Genomic DNA, 19497 nt, shown 5'->3' on the forward strand with positions numbered 1-19497 from the left:
AAATAATTTTTAAACAAAATTTAAGAAACCCAACTTAATTTGAACCTTAGGCGATAAATAGTTTGAAATGAGTTATCAAGAATATTCGAATTTCGACCATAATATATTTCGAGTTAGGTTATTCATCTTGTACTACTTGAAAAATTCAAACTATTTCAAACAAAAATAAATATAGTGAAGACTAAGGAACAATTTCAATCAAAATAAATATAAAAGAAACAATTTCAAACAAAAATAAATATATTTATGATCAATTTAAAAAAAGATCATGTATAGAAAAATAAAAAATATTTAAAATTTATTTAAATGTATAGTGAGTTTTATACCTATTAGCCCAATTATTTCAACTAGCATGTATCACGTGCATTTGCACGAGTAATAATATAAAAAACTGTGAAAAAATATTACGGTAAAAATTTTATGGGCGGGTCAACCCACAATCCGACCCAAGTATCCATTTACTCTCACATATATCCAAATTAACCACAGCTCTCGACCCGGCAATCCGAACACTTTAAAAATTAAGCATCATTATATATATAGATTAGTTAGTTAAAAAATTGATTTATATTGTTAAAATGTACTGCGTTTATCAAATTTTGGGTTGAATTTAAAATATAAAGTGTTATTAGCCTAGTTGGTTAAAAGGTTGTACTTGTTTTGTTATGTTGCAAGTTCGAACCATACCTATAACATTTTTAATTTTATTTTTAACCGTTTTAAGTTTATGTGCGAGTCAACCCACAATCCGACCCAAATATTCATTTACTCTCACATATATCCAAATTAACCACAACTCTCGACCCGGCAATCCGGACACTTTAAAAATTAAGCATCTATATATATATATATATATATATATATATATGTATATATGTATATATATATATATATATGTATATATATATATATATTACAATTTTTATACAAAATATCAAAAATTATTTTCACATATATTTTAACCATGATGAAAAAGGGTTGTTATTGTTATGGGCCGGAACAAATGACATATCAAATATATTAGCGTCATCTTTTTTAAAGCCATAAAACTTTTGAGAAATTTTTCCTGGGGAATATTATGTCATTTTCCTGATCGAAATTGAAAGATGCTAGCTTTTATTTGATATCAAATTTATAATTGAGATTCATTGTTTTAAAAGCTTACATTAGTAAAAAAATTATAATAAAAGAATACATTATGAATGTAAATAAAAATTTAGATAGTAATTAATCTAAGAAATAATGTTATATGCAATGGATGCATCATTTATTTTTAACAGTGAAATGCTTTTTTCATTAGTTTCATACATCACCAAATTTGCATAAACCTATCTTCAAACCAGACTAATATAAATTAATAAGCAGAAGTTATATAAGGTTTGTTATAACTTATAATTACAACCTCAATGTTATGATTTTCATTTTCGTAAATCATTCAATGTTGATATTTCACTCCGTTCAAAATAAGGCAAGAAGTTTAATATCAATTAAATTTAGATAGTTTCTATAAACCCATTACAACAATCAAAGCTATCATCATGTGAATCAACATATATCATTAATTATGTCAAAACCAAACAATTTAAGAAATATTAAAAATGAAGCATTCAAAATAGACACAGAAAAACTTGAAATAGCACTTTTATTGTGGTGTACGAAATGTCAGAAAATCAATGCATGATAATGGGACAACTTTCGTGGAATAGAATTTAAATTTAAAAATAGATTTTTGTACTACAAAAAATAGTGGGTCAACGTGACCTGCCTCCCAAGACATTAGGAGCGTGACCAAAAAGTTTCACAATATTTTATTTAACATCTTCCCTGTTAGCTTGACCAAATGATACAAATTAGTATTATTTAGTTTTTCAGATTTTGTTAGCTAGCTTCCAAATTAAAGTGTTTTACTAATCTATTCCTATACATTGTTTCTAAGACAATTTCACCTTATTATGTGATTCATATCTTCTTTAGGATATATGTCTCTCTAAATTAATAGATCATCATTTTTAATACCCTGACGAGATAATAAGGAGCACCATTTAATAAGAGAGCTTTGTTGAAACTACTTAATTATTTAATTGTCTCAACTAAATAAATAAATAAATAAAAAATAGTTAGATGAGCTCGAGATCTCCAAACCAGTTTTTAGGGCGCGTAACATTATCTTTTAGGAGTGAAAATCAAATCTTTGATAATTACTATATATTTTTATTATTTGAGTTATTCTACCAAGTTTATGATGATTAATAATAATGATAAATATTAATGGATTTTAATATTTTGTAGATATCAATGCCAATATTTTGTGTGACATGATGTGTAGGATAGTAAAGTAAGGTAACACTCAAAATAAATAATAGAATGACCACTATTAGGTTTCCATCTCTATCAAGTGTTGTGTATTTTTTACTTGTATAACATATATGAACCAACAATATTCCAATACAGAAGCTAATAGCAATTGAATCTCATATAAATAGAACTGCTCAACCATGTCCATAATTATAAAAGCTAACAATAATTCAATTTATTGTGAAATATAATTTTCTAAGTCATTTGTATTATTTCGCCAGAATTTTCATATGAATTTTAAATGAACGCACTATATATTTAATGAAGCAAAGTTGTTAACATTTTTTTTTATAAAATGTTCTTTTCATTAAACATGCATGTGACATGATAATTACTCAATTACAAACTTGTGATTTTATTAAAATTTAATTTATTATATATATATTTTTTCATAATTGAGGGTTTTAACCAAATTATTATTGAGGCTATGAAAATGTGGTTTAAATTAATAGAGGAAAGAAACGATATAAAAATTACTAATATATAATAAAAAAAATTAAAAGGAGATATTTCACATATAATTTGATTGATGAAAAAATATGGGAACAATCCAATTTTAAGGAGGCCAAAATTAATTCATGTATAACTTTTAAGATTACTTGTCTATTGGAATTTAAAATATATATAATTATTTAAAAAAAATAATGATGTGCGATGATTTTGAAAAAGTAAATTAAAAAGAAAAATATAGAATATTTTTGTATTTTAATTAAAAAATTAAACAACTTATAATTGATAAGGGTGAAATGTTTTTTTTTTTATTCAAATAATTAAATCCTGTTACTCTTAACCATAGTTTTGAAACTCGGCATGTCCCGCCGGTCGGACCTGCAAATCTGATGAATCGGTCGTCAAATCGGGTTGGGTTGATGAAAAAATCAGGGCTCAAATCTGTTGTTCCAAATTTTGTGTTTCATCCTACACCACCTTCACAATATACATTGACTTTTCATTATCTCTTCATTAATTTTGACTTATTCTATAAAATAATTAATTTTTGTGAAGTTGTTATAGGATGGAGCACCAAATCTGGAATAACAGATTTAAGCCAAAAAAATCGGGAATGAATTCAACCTAGTTAAATTTGGACAGTCAACCCGATGTTTATCCTATTTTAAAAAAAATACATTTTTTCTTTCTCACTTCTCACTTTCTGTCTCTCTTTTTTTTATATATATAAATTAATTATTTTTTAATTTAAGACACTAATGATAAATTAGTGTCACCCACTTCAACTCTACCTCCTTATCTGTTATATAGGATTTGATAAATTTTTGCTATTATTTTATTATTATATGATACCCAAAAATTGAACCAATAAATTTCACCGAAATTCAAAACTATGACCCCATCCTATCTTTTACAACTTTTGAATCTGCTCTGGTAGAATTTAATGAAGAACCCTATGTACAAAGACTTTATTAACATTTGAGCTGTCATATTAATTTTTATTTTATTTAAATTAACTATTATTACAAGTTGGAGAGTTTTCTTTCACTTTAATATATATAAATTGACATTTTTTTTATCAATAAATGTATTTTTTTATATAATAAAAAAAGATAAGAAACTTAAATTTATTAATTCTAAATTCTTAAAATGGAGAATTTATGGTAAGTGTTTAATTCTAAAAAAATATTAATTATATATATATATATAATTAAATAATTTATACATTAACAATTTAAAAATATATATTTAAATATAAAATTAATTAAACAATACTAATAAGGAAATGACACTATAAAAAAGTTATGTTTACATATTAATTTTTTTTTTTGGGAAAAGTTTACATATTAATTTATTTATTTAATAAATTAATATTTTTAATTTATAAATATAAATTTGACTTTATAATTTTAAAATAGTAAAATAAAATATTTGTATCCTAAATTTAAAATATAAACATTTAACAAATCAGAATACACACTCAAAATTTTAATTGCTTCAACTAGTCATTAATAATTGTTTAATATAATTGGGCTGTCCTAAAAGTTCAGCCCATGAATTTTGTTGGACTTAGTTCAGGACTATTTGGAAGAGAAACAACTGATGGATTATTATTGCCTTCTATTATAATCCCAAACCCCTCTATTTAGGATAGGGTAATTATTTAATGTATAAAATATCTTAAAAAAAAAAAAAAAAAAAAATAGTAAAATAATCTGATTCAGTCAATAGATGATCTAGTGCCATGAAAGGCCAGGCCCATGTGTCTTTGTCGTGGACCGTAAGGGAAGACCCACAACAAGACTTTGAGGCTCATTAATATTATTTATTAATTTTATTTAAAATATCCATAAATAATATATATACTTAAACACGCACCAATCATAATAAAAATTATAAGAGTGAAAAAATTATGATACTATTTAGAATAAAAAAAAATGAAAAACAAATGTGTTTACTATCTTTATTCCACAACCACCCGGTCAAACACGCCCAAGATTGATGGTATTCTCCTAGTGTCAAAACTCAAAATTAACTAGATGTATTCCAAATTAATCAAAAACTTAAATAAAAATAAAAATTGGGAAGTTTCTTTATATTTTTCAAATATACAATATATAAAAATTTTAATTTAAAATGATAAATATTTAGTGAATATATATCTGTATAAATCTTGTTTGACTTTTATAGAATGAATTTCACCTTTTAAAAAAATAATAATGTGAATCATATAGAAATGAATGAACGTTAGTTTCTTTTATATAAAAATATTAGTTTGATATAAAAGATTAATGTTTAAACTATTTAAGAGAAATATATTAAGAATAATTTAATAATTTATTTGAATGCAATTGATGATACATATCTATATCTATATATATATAGATTGATGCTTAATTTTTAAAATGTTTGGATTGACGGGTCAAGAGTTGTGATTAATTTGGATATATATGTGAGTGTAAATGGATATTTGAGTCGGATTGTGAGTTGATCTGCCCATAAACTTATAACGGTTAAAAATAAAATTAAAAATGTTATAGTTATGGTTCAAACTTGCAATCTAATAAAACAAGTACAACCTTTTAACCAATTAGGCTAATAACACTTTATATTTTAAATTTAACACCAAATTTGATGAACGTGGAACATTTTAACAATATAAGTTCAACTTTTTAACTAACTAATATATATATATATATATATATATATATATATAATGATACTTAATTTTTAAAGTGTCTGGATTGTCAGGTCGAGAACTGTGGTTAATTTGGATATATGTGAAAGTAAATGGATACTTGAGTCGGATTGTTAGTTGACCCGTCCATAAACATTTTTGCCATAATATTTTTTTCACGGTATTTTATATTATTACTCGTGCAAATGCACGGGATACATAATATAGGTATGGTTCGAACTTACAACCTAACAAAACAAGTAAAACCATTTAACCAACTAGGATAATAACACTTTATATTTTTAATTCAACACCAAATTTGATGAACGCGGGACATTTTAACAATATAAGTTCAACTTTTTAATTAACTAATATATATATATATATATATATATATAATGATGCTTAATTTTTAAAGTGTCTGGATGTCGGGTCGAGGGTTATGGTTAATTTGGATATATGTGAAAGTAAATGGATACTTGGGTCGGATTGTGGGTTGACTCGCCCATAAACATTTTTACTGTAATATTTTTTCACAGTTTTTTATATTATTACTCGTGCAAATGTACGAGATACATGCTAGTATATTTAAAAATAATAATAAATTAGGTAATGTTAATATATACCTAGATATACTAATCACTACTTATATCCTTTTAAAGTATTTAATTTAAATAAGCAAACTTTTAATTTTAAAAAAATATTTGTATAAAAAAGTTTTGTAATGCATTAATTTAATTCACAAAGATTGTGTAAGTCCATATTTTGAAGATTGTTGTCAAACTTTAGGTATTGTTTTACAATCCAACAATATTTTATTTATATTATCCCCATTAATGGGTTGCCAAGACTTATCACCCAACATTGACTTCTTTAACTTTTATTTTCTTATTATGTTTGACTATTTTTTTAGTGACTAGAATAACCCTCCATATTATGACTAGGGATTTTTTGACCTGATTTGAAATACCGGCTATATAATATTCTCTAAAATAAATTTATTATTTGGATAAGAGGTTCTTAAAATATTTTTGGATTAAATGAGGTAAAATAGAGTTTTTATAAAATATATTATTAATTTATGTATTTAATTGTATTTATTAGTGTTACTAATGGATGACATTATTATCTGATGCACGATCAACTACTATCTTTATTCTGTAACTCTCGTCAAATTGATAAAAAAAAATGATCACAAATGGATTAGAACGAAACTATTAGACATGTTATAATTCACATTAATGAGTGTTTAATTAAAAAAATTCTTAAAGTGAATTAAATAAAAAAAAAAAGACGTTAAAGATATGTCATCCACAAACATAAAATAGAATGTTCTAAATATGAGAATAGTACTGTGATTTTTAATATCTTTTGAATCACTTCTATTATTTCAACAATTTTAACGGTTAATAATAATTGAGTACTAATAATATAAAAATAATTTTAAAATCTTTAATTAATTAAATATGCAAACTTGTTTTTTATCTTTATAATTTAAACTTTTTTTTATCAATCATAAAATTATAAAATTATACACCTTATACTATTTTTTATAACTCAAATTAAAAAATAATAATTTATTGACTTAAAATTTAAAAATCCTTACCATTTACCCCTCATACAAATTATACCATATATAATTTGTAATCTTTATTAATCAGCCATTATAGTTTAGTCAATTGTAACAAGAAAAGGAAATAAACAAAATCAATTTGTAATCTTAGGGAAAATCATTCCAAAAGATTAGTCAACTTAGCTATATAACATGTTATTTAATTTTTGTTTTATCTCAAAACACCATTTTATAATTTGTTATGAAACTTAATTTTTTCGGATCCAAGTTCAAATGCACCTCAAAAGAAGACGTTCATAAAATTGTATTGTATTGTATTTTCATCATACATGAGATGTCCAAAGAGACTTAGTCAGAGCTATAAACAATTTATTTGTAGAAATCTACAAATTATATTACAGACAAAATTTTCAATGTATCAAGTTTCATATCAACATAACTAAATTTTTATTTAAAAAATCCATTTCGTGATTTATCGCTAAATCAGAATTATGCTTAAGTAATTCAAATGAGACATTAGGCCTATTTAAAAAATATTTTATATAACTAAATCTTAATATGAGTTTGATAAATTTATGAATAAAGTGAAATTAAAAAAAAAATCAAATTCTGATATTTTTTCATAGGGAGCAAAACTAAGATTAATTTGTTTTTATTTTCAAATTCAGATTCAATTCTCGAATAATCTAAAAACACATTATAAATAATGTAACAACCGATCAACACGTTCAACCATTATACTTGAACTGAAAAATATCTAATTCGCCGTATATGATAAAAGTTTATTCAAATAATCAAACTAATATCTCCACTCGAAATATATTAATTAAAGTTCACCGTATACAAACAAATCTTACTAATATATTAATTAATTTGATTGTCTAATAAAATATGAAATTGTTATTATTATGTATATTTTGTAGTTAACTTTGTTTGAATAATATCAAAATTAATTTATAAATAAATTATTGAAAGTAAAGGTCTTATTTTCAAAATAGTATAAATCCATTCAAATAAAAAAAAAGATAGATTTAAACCGTAGCGTTTAAATTTATTAAAAATTAGACTTAACCCGTTTCGAGATCTACCCTTGTAAGTATAAATACGCAATTTTATTTTGGTCTAATCAACTATTGAATTCTGATTACAATCTATTGAAAAAGAGACTTATTTGTGGAAAATATTTGGATGAACAACACGCAATTTGGTTATGGGAGTCTCGGTCAATGGTCAATACAGGGGCCACATGAAAAAACGACTTTAAGCTCCCAAAAATTAAATATGTTCTATTTTTCTTCTTTTCTTTTCATACAATTCAACTATATTATTATTGTTATATAAACACTTTTAAAATCTCTGATTCTTATTTCATGTAATGTGTTTTCATTTTGATTAATTATAATATTTACATATGTAAATGTTATAACTTGTGTAAATTGCTCACACAAATAAATGAAGTCCTTCCATGTTTCATTTTTTAATTATTTGAAATTATTTCATTAAAATATGTTTAATATTTTAAAATAAGAAGAAATAATTAATTTTTTTTTGAATGAAAATAATTTTTTAAATAATTTCAATGAATCCAAAACAAACATATTCTATTTTGATAAAGCAAGTATATGAGATTCTATTTTATTTTGTGTTTTATTAAATGGTCCATTTATATATTAAAAAATAATAAGAATAATTTAAATATAAAAGTGATTTTATTCTTATTATATAAATATATTATTTTAATTAAAATAATTAATAATATAAATAATCTAATATAAAATATCAATATACATAATTTTAACAAAATAAAACAAAATTTTATTTTCATCGCAATCTTATAAACTTTATTATGAAACAATTCTAAAAATATACTAATTAATTTTAAAAAAAAAATATAATAATTTAAAATATTATAATTTGTAAATTTTATTTTAATTAAATGTCATAACACAATAATAAATATTTGAAAGAAATTATTTTAAAATACAAAAAGAAGTATATATTTGAATAAAAATAGTTTTATTATACTTAATTTGTTATTAAATATTATATTTATTAAACACTTTCATTACTTTTATTAAATTGACTTAAATGGTTCAATAGTATAAGTTTTACTTAGAAAAATAACAAAATCATTTTCATTATAAATGTCTTGTTTGAAGTGTAGAACATTCTTAAATAAACAAAAAATAAAAATAAAAAATTAGTTAATATATTAAGATATTAAAATTGTGGAAAAAATAATAAAATCCCACACAAAAATTCAATGTTTTTTTTTTCTACTTGTCCCCATTATCCATCTTCTTCCAGTTCCCACCATTATCTTCCTTTCTCAAAACTCTTAAAATCATGATTCCAGTTTCAGTAAATTATGTGTTTTTCATTCAAAACACAAAAATGAAAGATCATACCTTTCATCATCTGCTCATCATCTTCTTCTTCTTCCCCTTCATACTTTTGGTGGTGTCTGAATTAGACCCTAACCAGAGAACCGCCATTATCAATCTTTACAATCTTCTCCAAAACAACACAACCTCATCATCTTCTTCACTGTCATGGAACATCACAGAAGACCCAAATCCCTGTGTATGGGAAGGAATTCAATGTAATTCCAACGCATCATCTTCCTCCATCATCCAAATCTCTCTCGATTCCCTCTCCCTATCTACTCTTACCATCTTCCCCATTCTCTGCAACATAGATACTTTAGAATCTCTCAATGTTTCCAACAATCAGTTTAACTCGATCCCAGATGGGTTCATGTCTGCCTGCGGGAATTTAACTGGGTTGAAAAGATTGGACTTCAGCAGGAACAGAGTTTCTGGTAACTTCCCTGATTTCAGAGGATTTCCGGCGTTGGAATTCTTGGATTTATCTTTTAATTTCTTGACTGGACCCATTGATTCTCAGTTAGCCGGGTTGAATAATCTCAGGAGCTTGAATCTCAGCTACAACCGCTTGAAAGGTTTGATTCCTACCCAGATTAGCAAATCTCTTGAGCATCTTCAGCTCTTTGCAAATTTGTTTAGCGGTGAGATTCCCCACGCTATTTCCGATCATACTAACTTAGTTTTGATCGATCTTGCCGTGAATGATCTTTCCGGCTCTATTCCGGCCAATTTCTCCGGCCTCTCCAAATTGGAGATTCTTATTCTATCTGATAATAACTTGACCGGCGAAATCCCGCCTTCAATTTCCAACCTCCGGTCTTTATCACGGTTCGCCGCTAATCAGAACAGAATTTCTGGGTCGATTCCATCTGGGATTACCCGTTTCGTTAAGAATTTAGACCTCAGCTATAATAAACTTACTGGGTTGCTCCCCGACGATCTTTTATCGTACCCGAATTTGCAATATTTGGATTTATCTTATAACACTCTCCAAGGACCATTACCGACAAATGTCTCGAACCAAATAGTTAGATTGAGATTGGGAAATAATTTATTTAATGGGAAGATCCCGTCTTGGAATTTTGAGAACCTGGTAAATTTGACGTATTTGGAGCTCGATGGTAATCGACTAACGGGTTCTATTCCTCCTGGGTTAGGCTTATGCAGGAGCCTCGCTCTCTTGAATCTAGCAAGAAACGAGCTTTCAGGTTCTTTGCCTTTTCAATTGGGCGGTCTCGGAAATCTTCAAGAATTAAAGCTTCAGGACAACGGTATTGTCGGAGAAATTCCTATTCAAATAACGGAATTGCCCGGGTTGAGGAAACTGAACATCAGCTGCAATTTTCTTAACGGGTCGATACCATCTTCAATTTCGAGTCTGTTGAGTCTGACGAACTTAGACCTCCGAGAAAACGGTCTGTCCGGTTTGATACCGGATTCCATCGCGAAATTGAATTCTCTATTGGAGCTTCAGCTAGGAAGGAATCGATTAACCGGGAAAATCCCACAGCTGCCGCAGAATTTGCAGATCGCGCTTAATTTAAGCGCGAATCTATTCGATGGGGAGATTCCATTCACCATTTATCGGCTTATCAATTTGGAAGTTCTCGATCTTTCTAATAACAGATTCTCTGGTGAAATTCCTGACTCGATAACCGGAATGATTAGCTTAACACAGTTGATTCTTTCCAACAATCGTCTAACCGGAGTTCTCCCGTCGTTCCGACAACATATTAACATCGATACAACAGGAAACAGCATAATAACAAGAACACCCGACTCCTCCTATCCTCGTTTCCATAAAAAGAAGAATATTTCGATCGGAATTGCTGTCGGGTTGGTTGCGGCTGTGGTGGCGATTGCTTCAGTATTCCTAATAGCCGTATCGATCGTCTCCAAGCGGGTTAAGAGGATTAAGGATGATAATACGTCATGTGATGAGGAGAATAATGATAACAATGCTTCTCAAATTATACTGACTTCTTCAAATGGCGTTCATAGAAGCACAATCGATTTCGACACAGCCATGGAAGCGATACTCAACCCGGCTAACCTTGTCACGAGAACGAGATTCTCAACCTACTACAAAGCAGTTATGCCTTCCGGGATAACCTATTTCGTGAAGAAACTTAACTGGAGCGACAAGATTTTCCAATTGGGTAGCCATGAGAAGTTCGACCAAGAGTTGGAGATTTTCGGAAGGATAAGCAATTCGAACATAATGACACCTCTAGCCTACGTCTTGATGGCCGACAGTGCTTATGTTTTCTATGAATATGCCGAAAAGGGTACCCTTTTCGATGTTATGCATGGAGTTTCAAAAGAAGAGTTGGATTGGGGAAGCCGTTATAGCATAGCCATCGGAGTGGCTCAGGGCTTGTCTTATCTTCACGGGTGTTGCCCTACTGGTCCGGTTCTCCTCCTTGATCTTTCGAGCAAAACGATTATGTTGAGGTCCTTGAAGGAGCCGCAAGTGGGTGATATCGAGCTTTGTAAAGTTATCGATCCTTCGAAAAGCACGGGTAGTCTTTCAATGGTTGCTGGATCGGTTGGCTACATTCCTCCTGGTAAATTTCCTTTTCTTATGATTTCATAATTTCAAATAACTCACTTACCTATTGAACAAGGTCTTAATAGAGGACAACTTTTCTTATGGATTCTTAGAATACGCATACACAATGAGGATAACAATGGCGGGGAACATCTACAGTTTCGGGGTGATTCTATTGGAGCTTGTGACAGGGAAGCCTGCGGTTATGGATGGGGTTGAATTGGCTAAGTTGGCGATAAACAATTCCATGAATAGAGATAAGTTGGAGAGGTTACTTGATATCACAGCTAGCCAGACCTCTGTTGCTGTGAAGAATCAGATGCTTGCGGTTCTCAAGATTGGTCTCGATTGTGTTAACGTTTCCCCGAAAGCCAGGCCAAAGGCCAAGAGCATTCTGAGAATGCTTCTCAACGCAAGATAAGAAGAAAAGGATTGAATACCCATCTCAACTCTTAAAATATTTGCAAACAGAGTTTTTTATTTTTGTCATATACTACACTGCAATAAAAAAAGCATGTATAATTCTTGTGAATATCCAACTTCGAAAAGCTATTCATTTAGCAAACACAACAGAAATGGATGGAAATTGAATAATGGAAAATATCGGCGACTCCTTCAGTTGTTACCTCATTTTTCATACGTCAATTGTAAGCATAAAGTGATTGATTAACTAGAAAAATCGAAGAGACAAAAGGGTTTTATAGAATGGGAAGAAAATTATAGGGTAAGGTCACTTGGATCCTCGATTATCTGAGATAATGTCTGCAAGAATCCAGCAAGATCTGCCCCATATATGACACGATGATCGGCTGTGACATTAACCTACAAGAATTCATTTTTTATTTTATTTTCAGAATATGAATAATGTGATAAAAACCTAGAGACAGATAAATAAATAAATACCTGCATCTGGCTCTTTAGGCCTATACGCCCGTCCTTTGTGCCCACTAGCGACGGTTGAGACGCTCCAACAGCCATGATCGCACCCTGCATAATGATTAAATGCTTCAACAACAACAACAAAACAAAAACTTGAGAGGCAATTTGGAGATATAACGTACAGTTCCTGGTGGGAGGATGGCGTCAAAACGATCAACACCAAACATTCCTAGGTTGGATAGAGTAAATGTTCCTGCACGACCAAAACCAAAACAATCATCGAAAACCAATTACCTACTCCAATTCTCGAACCAAACATTACAAGCTAAATGTTCTTTTAATAATCAAAAACACATCATTAACGAGACCAACTCTATTATTCTCCACGTTTTTATCGAAAACATAACCTACATGGGAATGCATTGAAGCTAGTACTTCATTTTGATAAGGGCCTATTTCTATTTCTAGATTTGAATTCATAAACAGATAAGATGTCTGGTTAAGATGTTTTGTTTCGAAATGGGGAATACCTGTAGTGTATTCCTGAGGTTGAAGTTGCTTCAACCGTGCCTTGTCAACTAGTTCTTTCCATTTCCTCGACAAGGAATAAATATCAAGCTGTATACCAACTTAGTATCATCATCATCAATAGATCAAAGAAGTAAAAGCACAGAACTAGCCCATTCAAGAACAAATTACAAATTAAAACCCTAAAGCCTAAACCAACAAACGAACCTTGTCTGCATCTTGAAGGACCGGAGTAATCAATCCACCATCTATAGCCACTGCAACTGCAATGTTGATGCTAGAATTATAAGTAAAACTCTTCCCATCTCTACAGCTAGAGTTCACAACAGGATGCTTAACCAAAGCAAGAGCAGTCGCCTTCGCTAACAATGCAGTCATAGTAACTCCCTTTGATTTGATCTACAATTGAATCATTCATAATAAACAGATGATCTTCATTTCCCAAAATCTTAAGGGCAAATCATCAAATAAGATCAATGAATACAAACCTTCTTGTAAAGAGCATCAAGGGCGTTTGTGGTTATGGTGTAGCCAACTCTGAAAGTTGGGACAGAAAGGCTCTCAACCATGTTTCTACTAACAGCATTCTGCATCGTTGTAAATGGAACAACCGAACCCAATTCAACACCAGCGCTAGGTTTAGCTGCTGCAACATTACCCACCAAGCTCGGTTTGGAGATCTCCTCATTTGCAGCCTCAACATCCTTAGCCACAATCCTCCCCATAGGTCCGGTTCCAATCACGCTACTCAAGTCTACGTTCAATTCCTTGCTTAATTTCTTGGCGTATGGAGAAGCGACGATCCTTTTCCCTCCCTCCGATGCAGGATGGGCAGAGGAAGCAGCAACCACCGCAGATGATTTAATAACCGGAGGAGATGCGGCGGAAAGGGTTGATGATTCAGCCGGAGCTGGAGCTGGAACAGGAGCAGGAGCAGGAGAAGTGGTAGAAGAAGAAGGTGAATTGGATGATGCCTTGGATTTGGCTTCGGAAATTTCGTCCTCGTTTTCAGCAAGGAAAGCGATGGCTGAACCGACGGGGGCGATTCCTCCTTCTTCAACCATGATGGCAGCTAGATAACCATCGTAGAAAGTCTCGACATCCATGTCGGCCTTGTCGGATTCGACAACTACTACAGACTCGCCCTTGGAGAGCTTGTCGCCCTCAGATTTGATCCAAGAAACGATCTTTCCCTCGGTCATGGTTGAGCTTAGCGCCGGCATGAAGATTTCCCTGATCTTAGATTCAATTGGGGCTTTTCTGACAGTGGAAGAGAGAAATGCAGGAGAAGAGAATGCAGGTGAGTGACGGCGGAGGGATGAAGATGAGGGTATGAATGCGGTGTTGAGAAGATGAGCCATTGTTGTTGGTAAGCAGAGTGATCGATCAGACAAGAGAGATAGAGAGAAGAAGGGTTGATCTTGTTGTTGGGTAATGGGTATAGACCAGAACTAGAACTAAAACTAAAGAAGTCGAAGGAAGTAAAGAAAGAATGGGTATCTATTTCATCGATGAAATCGATGACGGCGGAGGTCTCAAGACACTCTCATCAGTTCAATCTTTGAATTGGACGTCATTTCATTTCAACACATGGGCTCAATTTCTTTTGCCAACCAACATCAACTTACAACCAAAACATTTCAATTTTTATTTAAAAAAAAAAAAAAATGTTTCTAACCAGACCAAATTTAAGACCCAACCATCAAACAATGAACAAGAGAACCTAATACTTGTTTAAATGATTAACCTTGGAAGTGTTAAAATTTATCATTTTCTATTACCCAACCATAACCACAAAAATAGGTGGATATCTAGGTTCCCAACCTTTTTGAGGTCCTGAGTTCGTTTGCGGGTTATGTGCTAACCCAAAAACGAAATCCAATGTTCTTAATTTATTTTATTTTTTTGAAATATTCAACTTACTTGAATTCCAAGCTATTGATAGATTTTGATAGCAAAGTGGCCTTCCTCTAAATCAGTTTAATAAGAAAAGGCAAGGTATAGTTTATTTTATGGAGAAAGGACATAATAAGCTTATATAATTTGGAATAATCTTGTATTTTGTCAAACTTTAGGAACTTATTTAACTTTTTCATCAGAATTCAGGAGCCTTTTTTTATTATTTTTCTAAATGTGGCATGAAGGATTGAAGCTAGATTCCTAAAACATGCTCAATTTTAGAATTTTATCCAATTTCAATTCATTCTATCTCTATTCGATTTCGGTTAATGAAATTCTTAGCTGAAAGTAATAAAGATCATACCGAGTAATGAAGATCGTTGCTGAGATCATATACGAAAATGAAAATGAAGTAGAAGATTCAAAACTCTTGGAATGGTGGAGCAAAGTTGTTTAATTGGCTTGACAATAATTTTTATGAATTCTAACAACACCCTCCTTTCTCAAATAACCATGTTTCTATTTTTATTTGGTAGATAGATCATGTCAAATTGATTGCCAATAACCATAGCAGGGTCAAGTCAATCAACTTACACTAAACCTGAATAAATAGTCAAAACTCAAATCCCATGTGGACTGGCTGAAACTCAAAAGTTTGAGTCAAAGAGACTCACTCCTTTTCAAGTTTGATTACCAGACTAAGTTTAGTTTCCAAGCATTTCTGTATCTCAAAATTCAAATGAAGAATCAAAACTAAAAAATATTTCCATTTCCCTCTATTAATAAAAGAAATCATCTGTTTGTATCCAATTTGCAGGTTAAAACATAAGCATACATGCATGCACCTTGAGTAAGAGAAGTCTATTATTAGAAGCTTCCATTGAAGCTTTCATTTTGAAGGTCTAATATTTCAGGAAAGAATATTTCAAATGAACCAAACTATAGAAAGTTATAGTTTTTTTTCTCCTACCAACAACTACTTTAAACTGCAGCAAAACAACTTGATCAAACTTTGTATTGCAAAATAAGCTTCAATCCATTGCCCCCTTCACCAGAAGACCTGGTTGTCATCTTTCTGGTGAGATGATCACAATCATATCTCTTCCTCAAAACAACATCATCAAAACACGACCAAGTAGCACCTCTCGGCGAACTATCAGCCCACAAGAATCTCTCTGAGAAAGGATTCACCAAACTTCCACGAAATTCCTCAACAGTCTCACAAAGCAACCCCTGAAAAAAACAAAAACAAAACAATCATGTAAATAATCAACACACTCACTGTCATCGCAAAAGAGTAAAAGACTAAACAAGGTCTTTTTTTTTGTTTACTTCTGCCATTGCTTTGATCTTCAAGGTAACGTCGTTTGTGAGAAGAACAAGCCGTCCTCCTTCACTGTTAATAATCTTCCTGAAAAGAAGACCACATTCGAGAATATGGTCTTCTGCCAAGGGAGTAAGAGGAAAACCGACAAAACCAAATCTTTCCACATCACTGAATTGAGGAGAGGATGGTGGGGTTTCTGCAATTTTCCTTTCTTCTTCCCCCAAGCTCTGGACGCGAATCCACCAGTTGGTGGTCAACATACATTCTTCAATCCAATCCAATGCTAAGGCAGCAGCCTCCGAGGATGGTCTTCTGAACAAACTGGCTCTTCTCTTCATACAGTCTAGCTCTCTTATAACTGGATTGAAGAGGGCAATAAAAGATTTTAAATAAAAGAAGAAGAAGAATGTAAGCAAAAAAATGAAATGAAAGATAGGTACCGGTTCTTGGAACAACCAATTGAGTTCCCTTAATGCCTTGAAGAAGGCGTAACGAACTTATTGATTTCTTGTCGATGAGACAGTTAGTGTCGACAACCATCGTCCATTTTCTCATAACAGGATTTCTCTTCTACAGAATTAAGGATTAAAAAGGTTAATCAGATTTTCAGTGGGAAATATAACTCAAAATAGGGAAAGGAAATATACCCATAGTAAGTCAGAAGCTTCTGACTTCTTCTTGACAATGGAATCAACAAGCAGTGATTGAAACGGCACCCTTTCGATTCTACTTTTCGTTGTGTCCATCGCCAACTGTGTTTTTGAATCTTGTAGTTTCATGGAGCTTCCAAACCTCGTTCTTGTCTGCTTTGTTTTGCTGAAAGTAGAGGAATCAGAATTTTCGCCTGCAAATGGAGTCCTTAACTTGGAGCATTTCTTCTTTATGGATGATTTCAATGAAAGGGTATTAGAATTAATATTCTCTCCGTTTTCATCTTTACTTGAAAGGACTTTTGAGGTGGATGGCTTAGATTTTGCAGAGGAAGATCCATTGAAAGTGGTGAAAGGCTTGATTTCTTGATCATTCTTATCCATCTTCTTCATGGATCTTATTAGACGAGTATTTGGGGTGATGTTCTCCTTGTTTGGTGTGAAGATTTCATCGTCTTCTTCTTCTTCTTCTTCAACAAATCCAGTGAAAAGAACTTTGGGACTTTTGATTTTAGCTCCTTCGCTCTTATCCATCTTCTTCTTCATGGCTCTTTGTAGAAGAGTATTTGGGGTGAAGTTCTCCTTGTCTGGGGTGAAGATTTCTTCTTCTTCTTCTTCAATGAAACCAGTAAAAAGAGCTTTCGGACTCCCAATCTTTTGGATTTTGATTTCAGCTCCTTTTTTGCTCTTATTATCTCGGCTGGTCTGTATTTTAATAGCGCTTGAAGGTTTGCCTCTCCTGGACCAAATGCTGGAACAATTGGACTTTTGTTCTAGGCTTTCTGGATTTTCTTTCTCACAAGTAATTTTACTTTCCGGAGATAAATTCACAATCTCCTCAATGAGGCTACGACGAAGATCGTCGTTTTCAGGCTTACAAACGTTTTCTGTTTCTAACAAGAGTGATTTCGGTTCATTTTCCACTTCAGCAAAAGAGGGTTTAGGGGTTTGACTCATTTCTATAAATGAGCTATTCTCAGTTTCTAAATGAGTATCAAGAAGCAGGGGAACTTCATCATCAGATAGAATGGTCTTTTGATTTAGATCATCCTTGTTTTCTGTATCTTCCTCAAAAACAGATTTCTGAACCGAGTTTTCTAACTGTGGTTTTGAATTCTCATCAGAAAATAACAGATTCACATTGTCCAGATCATCAGCCAAAGTTTCAATATGGTTATCATCCTATATAAGCAAAAAAAATAGCATGATGAATAAACAACAATAATAATGTTCTTTTAGTTCTTTCAGCAAACAGTTGGCGTGCAATTTGGAAGCAGACACATGTATTACCTGGAAATCTCCTTCGCCTTCCCTTTCTTCCGTATCCAACAATGTATCAAGTGGAGGCAAAAACGGCTTCTCCAAATCATAGGCAAAGCTTAGTGGAATCCAATGTAGCCTGTAGATCCTACTCGATCCTCCTAGCTGCAAACTGTCGCCTTCATTCAACTGTATCTGAACCCCTGGTTCAATCTTCACACCACTGACCCTTGTTCCATGTACTACAAGACAATCAAGAAATGGAAAATCAAGAACAAGACATCTGGAAATCAATCAATCAATGAATGATAAAACTATTTCTTACCCGAAGACAAGTCGACTACAGAAATGATCTGCGAAGAGGGTTTAGAATGGATTCGAAGGTGGAATCTGCTGATGCTAGGATGCTCCAGCGTGATGTTGCAATCAGGATGACGTCCGACCAAAAGGACTTCTTCGAATTCCCGATCAATAGGTTTATCACCGGAATCGACTGGATTAGGGGGACTGTCTATGACGAAAATGTTCTTGAGAATGGAGTTGTTCTTGAAGACGGTGAAAACTGGGATTTTCCTCTCTGTTCGATCCGAATTCAGCTCTTTATTGTCCGCCATGGCGAGTGAATGGTGGACTCCGACGACCCTGGAGAGAAGATTTCAAGAAGACGGGGAATTTCAGTTTTGAATGGGAAAACCTAAAGAGAAAATGAAAAGTATATAGTACCCTATTGGAATTTCTGGCAACGGCTAGTTGAATGACCTATCTAGAATTAATATTTTCATTTTCAAAATTTAAGTTATGGTTTTTGAATACAGTAAAGTACATTTAATCATATTCAAATAGGATTAATGCAATTTTTACTTTCTATTAATGTAGGAAGTGTGGTACAGGGTTCAAATTTGAATATTTTTTTGGTACAACTATTAGGAATTTAGACCAAAATATAGTTTAATTATTATAT

General features: G+C 31.3%; 3 protein-coding genes across 3 annotated transcripts; 1 reads left to right on the top strand and 2 right to left on the bottom strand.

The window, feature by feature from the left end:
- The first annotated feature begins 9370 nt into the window (after positions 1-9370).
- LOC124928139 (leucine-rich repeat receptor-like tyrosine-protein kinase PXC3) lies at positions 9371-12611 on the top strand. Its single transcript, XM_047468668.1, has 2 exons — positions 9371-12009; positions 12107-12611. The coding sequence occupies exons 1-2, from the start codon at positions 9402-9404 to the stop codon at positions 12412-12414; spliced, it is 2916 nt and encodes a 971-aa protein (XP_047324624.1). The 5' UTR covers positions 9371-9401; the 3' UTR covers positions 12415-12611.
- LOC124928140 (dihydrolipoyllysine-residue acetyltransferase component 5 of pyruvate dehydrogenase complex, chloroplastic) lies at positions 12493-14995 on the bottom strand. The gene is made up of 6 exons (XM_047468669.1): positions 13889-14995; positions 13608-13799; positions 13403-13490; positions 13055-13125; positions 12897-12980; positions 12493-12815 (listed from the first exon to the last, which is right to left on the bottom strand). Exons 1-6 carry the CDS (start codon positions 14759-14761, stop codon positions 12711-12713), a joined length of 1413 nt encoding a protein of 470 aa, XP_047324625.1. The 5' UTR covers positions 14762-14995; the 3' UTR covers positions 12493-12710.
- Positions 14996-16062: 1067 nt separating this feature from the next.
- On the bottom strand, positions 16063-19208 carry LOC124926519 (FHA domain-containing protein PS1). Its single transcript, XM_047466761.1, has 6 exons — positions 18862-19208; positions 18567-18778; positions 17274-18458; positions 17067-17196; positions 16632-16984; positions 16063-16532 (listed from the first exon to the last, which is right to left on the bottom strand). The coding sequence occupies exons 1-6, from the start codon at positions 19148-19150 to the stop codon at positions 16305-16307; spliced, it is 2397 nt and encodes a 798-aa protein (XP_047322717.1). The 5' UTR covers positions 19151-19208; the 3' UTR covers positions 16063-16304.
- Between the last annotated feature and the right edge of the window lie 289 nt (positions 19209-19497).

This window comes from Impatiens glandulifera, chromosome 2, assembly GCF_907164915.1.
Source record: "Impatiens glandulifera chromosome 2, dImpGla2.1, whole genome shotgun sequence".
Taxonomy (NCBI): Eukaryota; Viridiplantae; Streptophyta; class Magnoliopsida; order Ericales; family Balsaminaceae; genus Impatiens; species Impatiens glandulifera.